At 45.9% G+C, this 15,136-nt stretch overlaps 1 protein-coding gene across 1 annotated transcript in view; it reads right to left on the bottom strand.

Annotated features, from left to right (window-relative positions):
- Nucleotides 1–13,893: 13,893 nt before the first annotated feature.
- The window catches only part of LOC140133228 (maternal DNA replication licensing factor mcm6), a 219,706-nt gene continuing 218,463 nt past the window's right edge, over nucleotides 13,894–15,136 (bottom strand). The window contains exon 17 of the mRNA XM_072153114.1: nucleotides 13,894–14,101. Coding sequence (XP_072009215.1) covers nucleotides 13,982–14,101 — 120 coding nt within the window. The 3' untranslated portion in view covers nucleotides 13,894–13,981. The remainder of the gene's footprint in view (nucleotides 14,102–15,136) is intronic.

The raw sequence follows: 15,136 nt of genomic DNA, 5'->3' as shown, positions 1-15,136 counted from the left end.
CACGCTTCCACGCTTTCTATTCCATGCTTACTTATTCTTCTTGCTAACTGGTCTCTTCTGACTGACTGTATGCTCAGGGACACCCCAACCATGACTATCACTGTATCTGTGGGGGTGACCAGGATGCCCCCAGGGTAGGAGACTTTACCTACGGTTGTTGCAACACGACAATGACCTTCTTTAACATTGACAGCACAGGTAACCCTGTATTAGCAGTGTCTGATGTACTGGATTTGTGGGGATAGGAGAGTCAGGTCAGGCCTAGAGGCTGGGAAGGTGAGTGTACGGTGAAAGTTTGTGTATTCCTTCCTCGTGTTCCCCAGGGATAAGATTGATCAGACACATAAGAAAAGGTAGAGAATCCCAAAGGATTCTGAAGGTCTGAGAGAGAAGCACCTAGATGACAACCTTTATATAGATACAGTGGGAGCACCAAGGGGGGTCCCAGATGAGTACAAGGCCCACAATCAGATATGGGCAGGTCTAGAGTCCATTATTCCCCAGAGAGCTATGAGCAAAGATGTTGGTTGGGTAACTGTTTTTATTGTAATCAACAGTGATTTGTGAATTATATTGGAGATGCTTCCCAGAACTGCACGGCTTTGGACATGATCCTTGCTGAGAAGGGAGGAGTCTGTAAGATGGTGGGAGTGGCTTGTTGCATGTACATCCCGGATGACATCGCCCCCTATTAATCGATTACCCATGCACTTGAAGAGATTGAAGGGCTGTCCAGGGAACCCAAGAGAAACTCTGGGGTGGACACTTTGTCCTTCATTTTGTGGTTGGGGGATTGGAAGGGTTTCCTGTAAGTGGGGGTGATATTGGGGATTGTGATTTTGCTCTTGTCACTTATTGCATGTTGTGTGGTCCCCCTCATCAAGTCCACCATGTCCCAGATGGCCGTCCAGGTGGTAAGAACCACGACAGGAGAAGTGCCCGGAGCGGAGGATGATGCTGCCTGTTTACAGACCTATGGACTATGGGGACTCAGTGATGTGATTTGAGTGTGCGGGCCTGTAACCCCTGAGTGACTGGCCTCCAGGGGATCTGGTGAAGAGTTAACAAGTCCAGCAGGTACGGGCTTAGCCTACCTGTGGGTACCTGGAGCTTGAGGAGGTCGCTCAGGATGGAGTTACAGGCCAGCAAAGCTCAAAAGGGGGGAATTGTTAAGGAGGTCGCACTGGTTTCGGACGCCATCTTGACTACTGTCCGCCATCTTAGATACAGCGGCCATGTTCCCTGACCATTGTCAAGTTAATGTCATGATTCAAACTTCATTTTATGTAACCTGTTTGCTTGCCTGTCAGCTAATACCCTTCGACATTTAATGAGAAGCCAGTCTGTCCTCGATGCTGCATAATAATATGATTCTGGAGCCACTTATCATCTCCTTCACAGCATTAGTATAAACAATATCTGTGTACAAGGTCTCTGAGAACTGAGAACAATTAATTAACTTTCTTTTCCCAGAATTTGCTGATGACCAATAGCTTTGCAGTATACTATTCACACCCCTTTGATGACTTTTCTGTCTCTTATATATTATGCATTTTTTATTATTAAAGGAGGAAGATCTTGACTAAGAGATTGACGTATGTCTTGGTCTCTATGTTCAATCAAGGGTTAATTAGGACTCACCTTACAAAAGTCAAGAGGGCTGTTGGGGCCCTGCATAAAAATCCCTAACAGTGGCCCTCCAGAAAAATTAAATGCATAAAGTACTATAGCTAGAGCCAGTGGGCCCTGTCAAAAAATAGCCAGTTTCCTCTGCTTTAGTGTACAAAGAGGAGGAGAAGGAGGAAAATGAGGAGGAGGAGTGCATAAATTATTCAGGTTGAGCTTCCTTCACCTGGTGGAGATTGGAAATTATGAGAAATCCAGGCTTTATTCATCTTAATAAGCGTCAGCCTGTCAGTCAACAGGCGTGTACGCTTATCGGTGATGATGCCACCAGCTGCACTGAAAACCCGCTCGGACAAGACGCTAGCGGCAGGGCAGGCAAGAACCTCCAAGGCGTACAGCGCCAGTTCGTGCCATGTCCAGCTTTGAAACCCAGTAGTTGTAGGGAGCTGTGTGATCATTTAGGACGATGGTATGGTCAGCTACGTACTCCCTCACCATCTTTCTGTAAAGGTCAGCCCTACTCTGCCGAGACTGGGGACAGGTGACAGTGTCTTGCTGGGGGTGACATAAAGCTGGCAAAAGCCTTGTACAGCGTACCCTTGCCAGTGCTGGACAAGCTGCCTGCTCGCCTACTCTCCCTCGCTACTTGTCCCGCAGAACTACGCACTCTGCCGCTAGCGCTGTCAGAAGGGAAATACTGTTTCAGCTTGTGCACCAGGGCCTGCTGGTATTCATGCATTCTCACACTCCTTTCCTCTCCAGGGATGAGAGTGGAAAGATTTTGCTTGTACCGTGGGTCCAGGAGAGTGAATACCCAGTGCTGGAATAAATTCTTTGAACGCGAGGGTCACGGGATAGGCAGCCTAGCATGAAATCTGCCATATGCGCCAGAGTCCCAACGCGCAAAAATTCACTCCCCTCACTGGCCTGACTGCCCATTTCCTCCTCCTCCAACTCCTTTTCTTCTGCCCATACACGCTGAACACTAAGGACTGAACAATGGTCCCCTCTTGTGTCAGGCCAAGCAGCGGGATGGTGAGGCTGATGATGGCGGCATCGCCACTGACCATCTGTGTTGACTCCTCGAAGTTACTCAGCACCTGACAGATATCAGACATCCACGTCCACTCCTCATTGTAGACTTGAGGAAGCTGACTGACCTGACTACCAGTTCTGGTGGAAGTTGACATCCGGCAGTCTACAATCGCTCTGCGCTGCTGGTAAACTCTGGATAACATGGTTAATGTTGAATTCCACCTCGTGGGCACGTCGCACAACAGTCGGTGAGCGGGCAGTTGGAGGCGGCGCTGCGCTGCCCTGAGAGTGGCAGCATCTGTGCTGGACTTCCTGAAATGCGCACAGATGCGGCGCACCTTCGTGAGCAAATCAGACAGATTGGGGTATGTCTTGAGGAAACGCTGAACTATCAGATTTAACACATGGGCCAGGCATGGCACATGTGTCAGTCTGCCGAGTTGCAGAGCCGCCACCAGGTTACGGCCGTTGTCACACACAACCATGCCTGGCTTCAGGTTCAGCGGTGCCAGCCACAGATTAGTCTGCGCCGTGATGCCCTGTAATAGTTCTTGGGCGGTGTGCCTTTTATCGCCTAGGCTCAGCAGTTTGAGCACCGCCTGCTGTCGCTTAGCGACGGCACTGCTGCTGTGCCTAGAGCTAGCGACTGATGGCGCCATGCCCACGGATGGTAGTTCGGTGGAGGAGGGGTGGGAGGAGGAGGAGGCATAGTAGGCCTGAAAGACCTGGACCGAGGTAGGCCCCGCAATCCTCGGCGTCGGCAGTATATGACCAGCCGCAGGGTCAGACTCGGTCCCAGCCTCCACCAAGTTAACCCAATGTGCCGTCAGTGATATATAGTGGCCCTGCCCGGCAGCACTTGTCCACGCGTCCGTGGTCAGGTGGACCTTGTCAGAAACGGCATTGGTCAGGGCACGGATGATGTTGTCTGACACGTGCTGGGACGGCACATCGGGAAAAGTAGTGGCGGCTGGGGACCGAATACCGAGGGGCGGCCGCCGCCATGAGGTTGCGAAAGGCCTCGGTCTCTACTAGCCTATAGGGCAGCATCTCCAGGCTAAGCAATCTGGAGATGTGGACATTAAGGGCTTGGGCGTGCGGGTGGGTTGCACTATATTTCCGTTTCCGCTCCAGCGTCTGGGGTATGGAGAGCTGAACGCTGGTGGATGCTGTGGAGGATCATGGAGGCGACGATGGGGTTTTTGTGCCAGGGTCCTGGGCAGGGGGCTGACTATCAGCTGACACAGGGGAAGGAGCAGTGGTGTGCACGGCCGGAGGTGAACGGGCTTGGTGCCACTGAGTGGGGTGTTTAGCATTCATATGCCTGCGCATACTGGTGGTAGTTAAGCTAGTAGTGGTGGAACCCCTGCTGATCCTGGTTTGGCAAAGGTTGCACACCACAGTCCGTCGGTCATCCGGTGTTTCCTTAAAGAACCTCCAGACTTCTGAAAATCTAGCCCTCGCCGCGGGAGCCCTCGCCACGGGAGCTTCACTACGCGACACATTTGGCGCTGATGCACCTGCTCTGGCCCTGCCTCTCCGTCTGGCCCCACCACTGCCTCTTCCAACCTGTTCTGGTCGAGGACTCTCCTCCGTCTCAGAAGCACTGTGTTCACCCGGCCTCTCAACCCAGCTTGGGTCTGTCACCTCATCATCCTCCGATCCCTCAGTCTGCTCCCCCCTCGGACTTCCTGCCCTGACAACAACTTCACCACTGTCTGACAACCGTGTCTCCTCATCGTCGGACACCTCTTTACACACTTCTTCCACTACGTCAAGAAGGTCATCATCACCCACAGACTGCGACTGGTGGAAAACCTGGGCATCGGAAAATTGCTCAGCAGCAACCGGACAAGTGGTTTGTGACTGTGGGAAGGGTCCAGAAAACAGTTCCTCAGAGTATGCCGGTTCAAATGCAAAATTTTCCTGGGAGAGGGCAGACTGGGGGGGAGGAGGCTGAGGTGCAGGAGCTGGAGGAGTGCCGATTTCGGTGACATGGGTGGACTGCGTGGAAGACTGACTGGTGGACAAATTGCTCGAAGCATTGTCGGCAATCCACGACATCACCTGTTCGCACTGTTCTGGCCTCAACAGTGCTCTACCACGAATCCCAGTAACTTCAGACATGAACCTAGGGAGTGTAGCTCTGCGGCGTTCCCCTGCTCCCTCATCAGCAGGTGGTGTCTCACCCCGCCCAGGACCACGGCCTCTGACCCCTGCAGTAGTTGGACGCCCACGTCCCCGTCCTCTACCCCTAGCCCTCGGGTTAAACATTTTGAAAATGAAAGTTATAACTTTAATTTTTTTTAACTTTTTTTTTGTGTTTTTTGTGTTTTTTTTTTGTTTGTGTTTTTTAGTTTTTAAAACCAAACGATGCTATCCTATTGCTATGGCTATTTTCTAGCCAAGTATGAAAGCACACTGCTATGCCAGATGAGATGACGCTGTTATTAAAAAAATAAACGTAAAATAAAAAGAAACTGGCAGGCTGTGCCTAATTGAAATCAAACCCCTAATAAATTTTCCCACTTCGGTCTTTGCGATGGATATGTGCGTCACTAAGCGCTAAACACAACGGTCGCAAGTCTCACTACAAATTCCTCACAATATGGTAGTAGATGCACTACAGCAAGGACAGCCACCAGCAGATCAACCAGAAATAAAATATATATAACGCTATTGTAGGCCTAAGTAAGCTGTTTGGATTCTCCTATGGCTATTTTCTAGCCAAGTATGAAAGCACACTGCTATGCCAGATGAGATGACGCTGAGTTATGAAAAAATAAACGTAAAATATAAAGTAAATGGCAGACTGTGCCTAATTGAAATCAAACCCCTAATAAATTTTCCCACTTTGGTGTTTGAGGTGGATATGTGTGTCACTAAGAGCTAAACACAACGGTAGCAAGTCCCCCTGCAAATTCCTCACAATATGGTACTAGCTGCAAATAAAAAAAAAAAAAAATGTATAACGTTATTGTAGCCCTAAGAAGGGCTGTTGGGTTCTTGTAGAATCACTCCTGCCTAACACTATTCTAATAGAACAGCCTAACGCTTTCCCTGACCAGCAGCAGCTCTCTCCCTAGCGGCATCCAGACAGAATGATCCGAGCAGCGCGGGCAGGGGCTAGTCTATTCCAGGGTCACCTGATCTGGCCAGCCAACCACTGCTATCGACGTGTAAGGGTACCACGTCATGCTGGGTGGAGTGCAGAGTCTCCTGGCTTGTGATTGGCTCTGTTTCTGGCCGCCAAAAAGCAAAACGGCGGGAGATGCCATTTTCTCGAGCGGGCGAAGTATTCGTCCGAGCAACGAGCAGTTTCGAGTACGCTAATGCTCGAACGGGCATCAAGCTCGGACGAGTATGTTCGCTGATCTCTAGTTGCTACGCCTCATTCTGGAGAGTGTGTGGCTCCAGCGCTATGGCTGGGTGAGCATATTGCATATATGTGAAATAGGCCTAAATAGCAGGGACGAATATCAACTCCTAGCACTTCAATGTTAGCAGAACAATTTTTTTTTTTTTTAATGGTCGTGTAAACGTTGCTCCATTTGTCTATTTTGTTATCAACAATTCCTTTGTACAACCAGGTGTCAGTAAATGCCAACAAGCTATACTTTTAGTTTTTCTATTTGCATAATGTTGTTAGTCTATCTTGTTTTATATAGTCCTGACATTCCCCACGACAAATGATGACACTGGTAGTTTGTGTGCTTCCCCCCCCCTTGTATTTTCTTCCCTGATCTCCTATCCCTTGGTTCTCCTTATGTTGTTTGGAACAAGCACCCTTATTACCAACTTTTTGTGCTGGTAAACTTTGAGTAATCAAACCCTAGAGTTTTGGAGCAGGCAGAGCCCGGTTGAATCATGCAGCCCTTTTCATCAGGTCCCGTCCCAGTTTATATCTGTGCAATCACCTGTGGACATTATTGTGTACAGTCTCTGGTGTTCTGCGGCTCAGGGCCGCTTCTGCCATGAGGCGAGGTGAAGTCCCCGCCTCAGGCGGCAAATAGCGGACCCCATTTAAAAGCTGCATTTTGCCGCTGGTAGCACAGACTTGCCAATGGCTAGCAGGTCCGTGCCACCTGTAAAATAAATTAAATCGCCGCCTTTAAGGCGGCGATGTAATTTATAGGCAGAGCGGTGCAGCACATCCCACCTGTGCGCACCCCTCTGCAGGACACAGGTCGGCGTGATGACGTCACCATGTGCTGACCCATGTCCCTTCACAGAGCGGCTGCTGGCTAGAGAAGACGAGGGAGCTGCGTGGGAGCACAGCACTGAATGGTGAGTGCAGTAGGGGGATCGCTAGAACATCCTCTCATCACTATGTGTATCCTCAGGACACAGATCGTGATGAGACCATGTCTAGTCACTGCTTTCCCCAGCAGTAGCAGTTCCCGGAGGCTGAAGGCTGAAGGACCTTTGGTGATGTCATGGTCACATGACCTGCCGGGGAAAGCAGTGACCACACAGCGAGAGCTGCATTTGTGAGGTGAGGGGGGAGACATGACAGAGGAAGGGGAGAACATGGGGGGCTGTGTGTGAGGCACATTACTTACCGGGGGGGGCTGTGTGTGAGGCACATTACTTACCGGGGGGGGCTGTGTGTGAGGCACATTACTTACCGGGGGGGCTGTGTGTGAGGCACAGTACTTACTGGGGGGGGGGCTGTGTGTGAGGCACAGTACTTACTGGGGGGGGGCTGTGTGTGAGGCACAGTACTTACTGGGGGGGGCTGTGTGTGAGGCACAGTACTTACTGGGGGGGGGCTGTGTGTGAGGCACAGTACTTACTGGGGGGGCTGTGTGTGAGGCACAGTACTTACTGGGGGGCTGTGTGTGAGGCACAGTACTTACCGGGGGGGCTGTGTGTGAGGCACAGTACTTACCGGGGGGGCTGTGTGTGAGGCACAGCACTTACCGGGGGGGGCTGTGTGTGAGGCACAGTACTTACCGGGGGGGGCTGTGTGTGAGGCACAGTACTTACCGGGGGGGGGGCTGTGTGTGAGGCACAGTACTTACCGGGGGGGGGGCTGTGTGTGAGGCACAGTACTTACCGGGGGGGGCTGTGTGTGAGGCACAGTACTTACCGGGGGGGCTGTGTGTGAGGCACAGTACTTACCGGGGGGGCCGTGTGTGAGGCACAGTACTTACCGGGGGGGCCGTGTGTGAGGCACAGTACTTACCGGGGGGGGCGTGTGTGAGGCACAGTACTTACCGCGGGGGCTGTGTGTGAGGCACAGTACTTACCGGGGGGGCTGTGTGAGGCACAGTACTTACCGGGGGGGCTGTGTGTGAGGCACAGTACTTACCGGGGGGGCTGTGTGTGAGGCTGTGTACACGGTGGGGTGTGGGGGTCACTGTTCAATATAGGGGGAACCTAAATTAGGGCACCTAATTTAATTACTATATATGCTCTAATTTGGGTGACTAAAGGATGTTGGGAATAGTTTGTTCAGTCATGTTGTGAGGATAATATATATTGGAATCACAATCTATTATACTGTAAGTGACTGTGGTATTTTTAGGGGCACCATGGGGAGTTGTGCTGCATGGAGTTGAAAACATTTCTTTGTGAATGCAGAGGAAAACTAAGGCCAGAAGAAAGCGTAAAGAAATACCCTTTCGGATGGAGTAGATGGTCACCTGTAAGGTACTAGAGGTCACTAATATCTGTGTCTAATGACTACTAGTGTGTAAGGTAGCATCACCAGGGGCACGCACGTGCACGTGTGCGGTGGGAGGGGGGGGCAGCATTTTCAAATTTCGCCTCAGGCAGCAAAAAGGCTAGAATCGGCCCTGGATAGGCTGTCCACAAAAAGAGGTAGGTGGAAAGTGGTAGTAGTGAGGGAGAGAGGTCTCTGGTGTGGCAGGTCTATACCCTGAAAAGGATTTGTGGAAGTGGTCCTGTAAGACGACCCCGTAAGGTTTACAACCTATTTGGAAGGCTTTAATTACAGTATACTGCAAAAGTAGAGATTATCTTGTGTTATTACTTTCGACTTGTGCACCATTGCTGGTGTTGCCACCTGGGTGCTGGTTTGGTGGTAAATGGTGGTGGTGGGGCTATCGATGCTGGCACAGTTTTTAGTGGTGGTGGTGGTGGTGATCATAGACACATTTGGTACAGCATAAAATGTACATGATAGTGATGAGATTACCAAGTTACATATACACAAATATACAGATTTAGTGGAGAGACTAAAATAGGGACTTGCCAATAATAGTCGGTCTGCGTTCACTGCTAGGTGAAAGCATGTGTTATTTAAAAGATAGGGGTTATACTCTCCTCCAATACCAGCTGGCAGAGTGAAATGCTGGGAGGTATGGTGCTGAGAGCTGAAAGTCTTAGAGGTGCATGCAGGTACAGAACTACAGCACTGGTTAAAATCAGGAAATCAACATGGGGAGAGAAAAAGAACTGGACCGCACATCCACACATCATACAATGATCTACTGCCGCTAGAGGTTCTTCGTTACATTTTGATCAAATTGTACAAGCCCACCAACCACTTCACAGTGACCTCTTTATTTATCAGACACTTTGGGGTACCGTATTTTCCGGGCCATTAGGCGCACCGGAATATAAGGCGCATCAGTCTGATGTGCCTTATATATGGAATTATTCCATATATAAGGCGCATCGGACTATAAGGCGCAGGGTGGCCAGGGCGTGGCGGAGTTCTGGGGGCGTGGCAGAGCGTGGCAGAGCGGAGACGGAGCGACTGGAGAGGTGAGCGGGGAAGGGGGGTCCTTTCAGGGGGGAGGATGGCAGCGGACCATACTTACATAGGTCCCCGCTACCGGAGACAGCAGATCTCCTGCGGGAACTGCAGACCGACGCGGCAGAAGTTGTTCGTGCCGCGTGGTCTGCAGTTCCCGCTGGAGATCTGCGGTCTCCGGTAGCGAGGACCTATGTAAGTAGGGTCCGCTGCCCTGCGCCATACATAGGGCGCACCGGACTATAAGGCGCACTTTGGATTTCAAGGAAATCCTAGGCTTTTATGTGCGCCTTATAGTCTGGAAAATACGGTATTTGTTTGATGGGGGTTACTTAAAGTTCTAACACTTTATGCTGTAAAGTGATATGCTTAGAAAAGGCATTGTTTTAAAAAGTCAATTTTAGTCCTAAATCGATGTCCATTCATCCTCATTCTTAAAGTCTGTATGGTATGACCAACAAAGGCTACAAAGGCAATCCACTATATATAAGACAATTGGATGAGCAAGAGTCTATTTTTAATTTGAAAAGTTTCTCCAGTACTATTAGAAGCAAATGTTTTCGTGCCATCATTGATCATTCTGCAGCACAAACATTGTTAACGCCTGCATTTCACCACCCCAGGGGAGGTCCTATGTTTGTTCTGTGTATTTTTAGATTTTAACCTGCTAGGTGCAAATCAAGTTTTTGATAGTAGTGGATCTTCTGAAGGTCATTATGGTTTGTTTCGATAGTACCCAAATGTTTTGATAGGATAAGTGGTAATGAAGTTTAGGGATTGTATTGGAGGTCGAGATATTTTTGGGGACTTCTATACTGATTTCAGGCAATCCTTACATTAGCATACTTCAGGTAAGCTTGTTTAATTTCCCTGGATATTTTTTTTCTCTTGGAATTTTTTTTCCCCAAAATTAAGGATTATTCCTTATAATCCTTAATATTCATGCAATTCGTTATAATCCAATGGAATTGACTGAAGGACACATTCTTAAGCCATTTTGGATAATGTGCACTTTTATATTCGAGAAAAATGTTGCTATCTGCTGTTTTGAAATGGGCGATCATATGTATTTTATTCTGTATATGTGTCAATTCTAGGTCCAAGACGACAATTTCTCTTTTCACAATCATTGTAAATTTAAGGCCCCAGTTGTTAGCATTTAACATTGACCAAGGTTTCTGATTCATCTGCACTCCTGCGCCATATTATGTACACTATGCCCTCACTGTTCCAGGCTCCTGGTCCCAGAGATAACGCTGATTTTTAGTATTGGCTGCTACACTTAGGACTCTTTTTAGAAATCTGCCCCAAGATTAGACAGTGCAGAGTTAGACTAGACAGTTTATTCTGCACTAGATTTATAAAAGGGTCTAATGCTGAATGATAAATTTGACTGTCTAGTTGTACCCTGTACCTCCTATTAGTCGGTTTACTTCACGACAGAAAATCAGAATACAATTCTGTTGGATCAGGAGTATTTCTGCTGCGAACCATTTTAGCACAAGACCACGCCCTTTTGTCGAACTAGTTGTAGGAGAGTCACAAAACTGTCTAAAAACCTTATAAAATGTGCTATAGACCGTTTTTTAGTACAAACTGACAGAATTCGGTCGTGGACAGATTAATAAATGTCCCCCATTTTCTTAATGCTGATAACCACCATTCTCCAGGTGAGGGTCCTGTCAACTTTAAGTATTATCTTCCTACTCACTTAAACTGAATTACACTAGGGTTGGCTTGGTTTCTTTTTGTGCCTTCCATCTTCCACTATTTTTTGTGGGGCAAACAGATTCTCCAATAGCCCCCGATCTCAGGTCTATTTGAACAATAAAGAATAGAGTAGATCCTGCAATATTCACTCTTGCCACTTGGTCTAATAGACTGATACTTTCTAATTCTTTATGGAGATCTATACAGCCCATATCATCTTTACATCAAATGGCATTTTTCATAGATGTGTTATCTTCTTATGATCCTACCTACAATATACATATTCAGTCAGTGAAACTGCAGGATATGATGATTAAATTTAGTGAAAGAAAAAATGTAGCTCTCATCTTTATAGTTAACTTATGTCAAAATCTTGATCAAAAGGTCATACATATGGCACACAAAAAGTGTATACATTTTATATTATGGAATGTGTAAAAATAAAAGCTGCCTTGTAAATAACTAAGAGTAAATTTTACTACAATGCAATTTTAGAGTTTTGTTGTTGCAAAATTGAAAGTGGGTTGTCAATCCGTATTTCATTCCTGGAATTAGAGCAACAGAAGGTTAAAGAGCTTAAAATAAGCCAGAAATAGAATGAGCTTTTCTATTAAAAAAAAACAAAAAAAAAAAACACAACAACACACACACACCACAAGGTTTCTCACTATATATAAACCTAGATATGAAGGATTTTCAATCCAAAACCATAACTTTTTCCCTTAAAATCTGGTCAGTTTATTTCTAGAGTAAACTACATTTTATTTTACTTGAATATTTTGGATAATTTTATTACAATTATTGGAACTTATTGTTAATTTCCATATGATTTTATGGTGAGAGAAGTAACTACCAATTACCAATTGGAGCTTTAAAAAAAAAAACAAACAAAAAAAAAACATAACACATCAATACACTACTATGGTGAGTTACTTTCCAGACAATCCTTACCCATTTTGTAAAATGTTTCATTAGGGTGCTGCCAAATCAGTTGGTGCGCCATTTACAGGAGCAGGGTGGCATGAAAAGCAACACATGTCTGTAAACATGCGTGAGAATGACAATGTTGAAACATTGCATGATTCTGTGAATTTAACCTACCCTTTTGCTTCACTGAACATCAAGGAGTGCTGCTGCTTCTCTTCACTGTGGGCAAAGCACACAGAATCACATATACACAAATTAATGTAAAAGACAAACATAAGGAGGAAGGTTTGCCTGGGAAATCTAATGTGTCCCCTACATAATGCTACTTTTGCTCTGTTATGTTATTTTGCAGCTGCAATACCAAACACTATTTGAAATATATGCCAGTGCAAGTTTCTTTCTCTAGATTCAAATGTGTTCCAACAAAAACCTTCACAAGCAGGTAAGAGCTCACTCAGATCATGGTTTCCTGTCCAATGCATCTGTTTGCATCAACTTGCATAAAATTTAACAAAAAAAGTATTAGACTTATTTTTCTAACTCTCGTAACTTTTTCTTAAAGAAGGAAAAAGAAGAAAAAAAAACAACAACAGTGATGTCGAAATGAGAAACAATTGAAATTACAGTAAATTACGTGTTCTTGCTTGGTAGACTTCATTAAAATCAAGCATGTATAAAGGGGCCCTTACACATATCCAGGCACAGTGGCTGTGGTAATTTTATATCTTCTATACATGCCCACCTCCCATAAGGGAAATCAACCACTGAACCACACACCTCTGGAGTGTTGTGATGTCTCCTCATTCTCCAATGCTCCCGGCATGGAAGAGGGAGGTAGCGTGCACCATTAGCAGCCCGGAGTGCTGGACATTATGAACCCGTGCTCTGTGCTGCTAATTCTAAATTTCTTAGGTTTTTGAAGTGGTTGATTTCCTTTGAATAAACTTAAAATTATGAATAAACCAGAAGGGTTCCCTCTGACCCCCTCTGCTTAGTTTAGACAAGCCGGTAGCAGCTCACCCTTCTCCTAAACTCTCAGCACTTCCCCCTCCCTTTTCTTGCTTTAATCTCTTGGTAGTAGCAGAGAAAATTTCTGCACACAGTGGGATGGGAAACCATGTAAACAGCTTGAGAAGACAGAGCACAGAAGGGCTAATGGGGAGTCCTTCAGGCTTTTTAGCATTAGTTTAAAAGTTGATTTTAGAAGGAAAAATTAATAAATACGACGATTACCACATTCATAGATCCGAGCGTAGTAATCCTCTTAGTCAAAGTGTCTATGGTAGAATATGTTAAAGGAAATCTTTTACCTATGCGTTAGTATAGCCAACCAATGGCTGCATTATCAATAAATTAGAGAAGACAGACTTTCAGGACAATGCAATCAAAGTTTTAAAATTTCAACAGCATTTCTCTTTTAGGATAGTATTGCACTCTAGTGGCCATGGTTAGCAACTGCTTACAAACACTAAAGCACTCCACAGGATATTATTGTAAGCGTAAATTGTAGAAAGTCAGCAACAACATCTTCTAAAATATTCCAACTTGCCCAAACTTGATGAAACTTCTCCGATAAATCAAATATTTAAGAAAACCCTCTTATTCAGACCAGATATCTGGGAAAATAATTTCTATTCCTCCGCAGTATGCAGTCTAAGCAGCTTGTTAATTGAGCCATCACTTTAAGGTGATCTCAATAAAAGGTTTCACTGTATTTGCTTTTTGTATATAACTGCTGAAAAAAAAAAACTAAAGAATGCTTCCCACCTTACAAATCACACTTGGATAGACTCTGCTGTGGGGTGGGGGAGTAACCACTACTTAGGTTTTCAAAAGGTGTAGAATATTAGCACCAATTATTAAAAAAACAGTGATCTAAACAATCCTTTATTTTAAATATTCATTTTACAAAATATGATAAAAATAGAATGGTATAATGTTATCATCTCAACAATAAGCTCAGTCTTCCAAAACATAATTTGGATTTACCACTAGAATATTTTGCTCTGAAGTTTCAATTCCATCTTTGTCATCTATTGATTTTAAATCCGATTTGCTGAGCTCTATCAAAATATGATCCTGTAAAAAGAGTAAATACAACTCAGAAATTGATACACAAGAGCAAACAGCCATTTATAGAGGTTTCATATTAAGTTAGGTTTAAATACTTTAACTTTTGTGTTTTTTAGCGATTAGGGAAACAAAATATGAAAGCTCTTGTTGATTTACCAATGAACATCTGCTGAATGCTCTACAATCAGCAACCTGTGACTATAGCCTTTTATCTCTGCACCTGTTTTTCAGGTCAATATCCAGACCCCTGTGCAGGAATTGCTGCAGACTCAGGACCCATGCCAACAGAGGTCTTTCATCAGTGGTCGGTGATGGAAGAGTTAAGGTAAACCCCAGAGGTTGCGATAACACCTGTACAAGTGTCTACGATGCATGTAGTCTCTAATTTACTCCCCCAAAACACACCAAGTGTATAATTATGATTGAGGATTTTCTTGTTTAGTCAATGGCTGATGGCTCCGTGCGGTGGCGGCGCTCACTGTGATCCTGATTGCACTCTATCACCAGGACATGTAATGCAGAGCCTCTCCTCCAGGCCAGCTTGCGGCTTTGATAAAAGGTCATGTGACTGGAGCCAGGGGCAGTGTGCGATCGTGTACACAAAACCATTAATCTACGTGACAGCCGATCCTTTGCGGTGACAAACGGCCAATATTATCAGTCCCCTGCCACACCTGCCCTTGTATACAGTGAGAGATATACAGGGAGGATGCGATGTGCATCCTCTCTGCATGTCTGTATACAGAGCACAGAGTGATTCAATGGACTGTTACTAGCATACTCGTCCAAGCTTGATGGTCGTTTGAGTATTAGAGTACTTGAAACGGCTCGTTGCTCGGACGAGTATTTCGCCTGCTCGAGAACTAGCTTTCACTTAAGGATCAACACAGTGGAGAACGCCGCGGAGAACACATTTCAGATGTTTCCATACATCTGCTAACTTATCAGAACAATATGTGTGAAGAACACATTGCAGATGTTTAACACGGCTCATTCTCCTTTTTGAAGTTCCACGAATATTCCATTGAATTAAAAAAAAAA

This window comes from Engystomops pustulosus, chromosome 5 (assembly GCF_040894005.1).
Source record: "Engystomops pustulosus chromosome 5, aEngPut4.maternal, whole genome shotgun sequence".
Lineage (NCBI taxonomy): Eukaryota > Metazoa > Chordata > Amphibia > Anura > Leptodactylidae > Engystomops > Engystomops pustulosus.
Note: the sequence above shows the minus strand (reverse complement) of the source record. Positions and strands in the feature narration are given on the sequence as shown.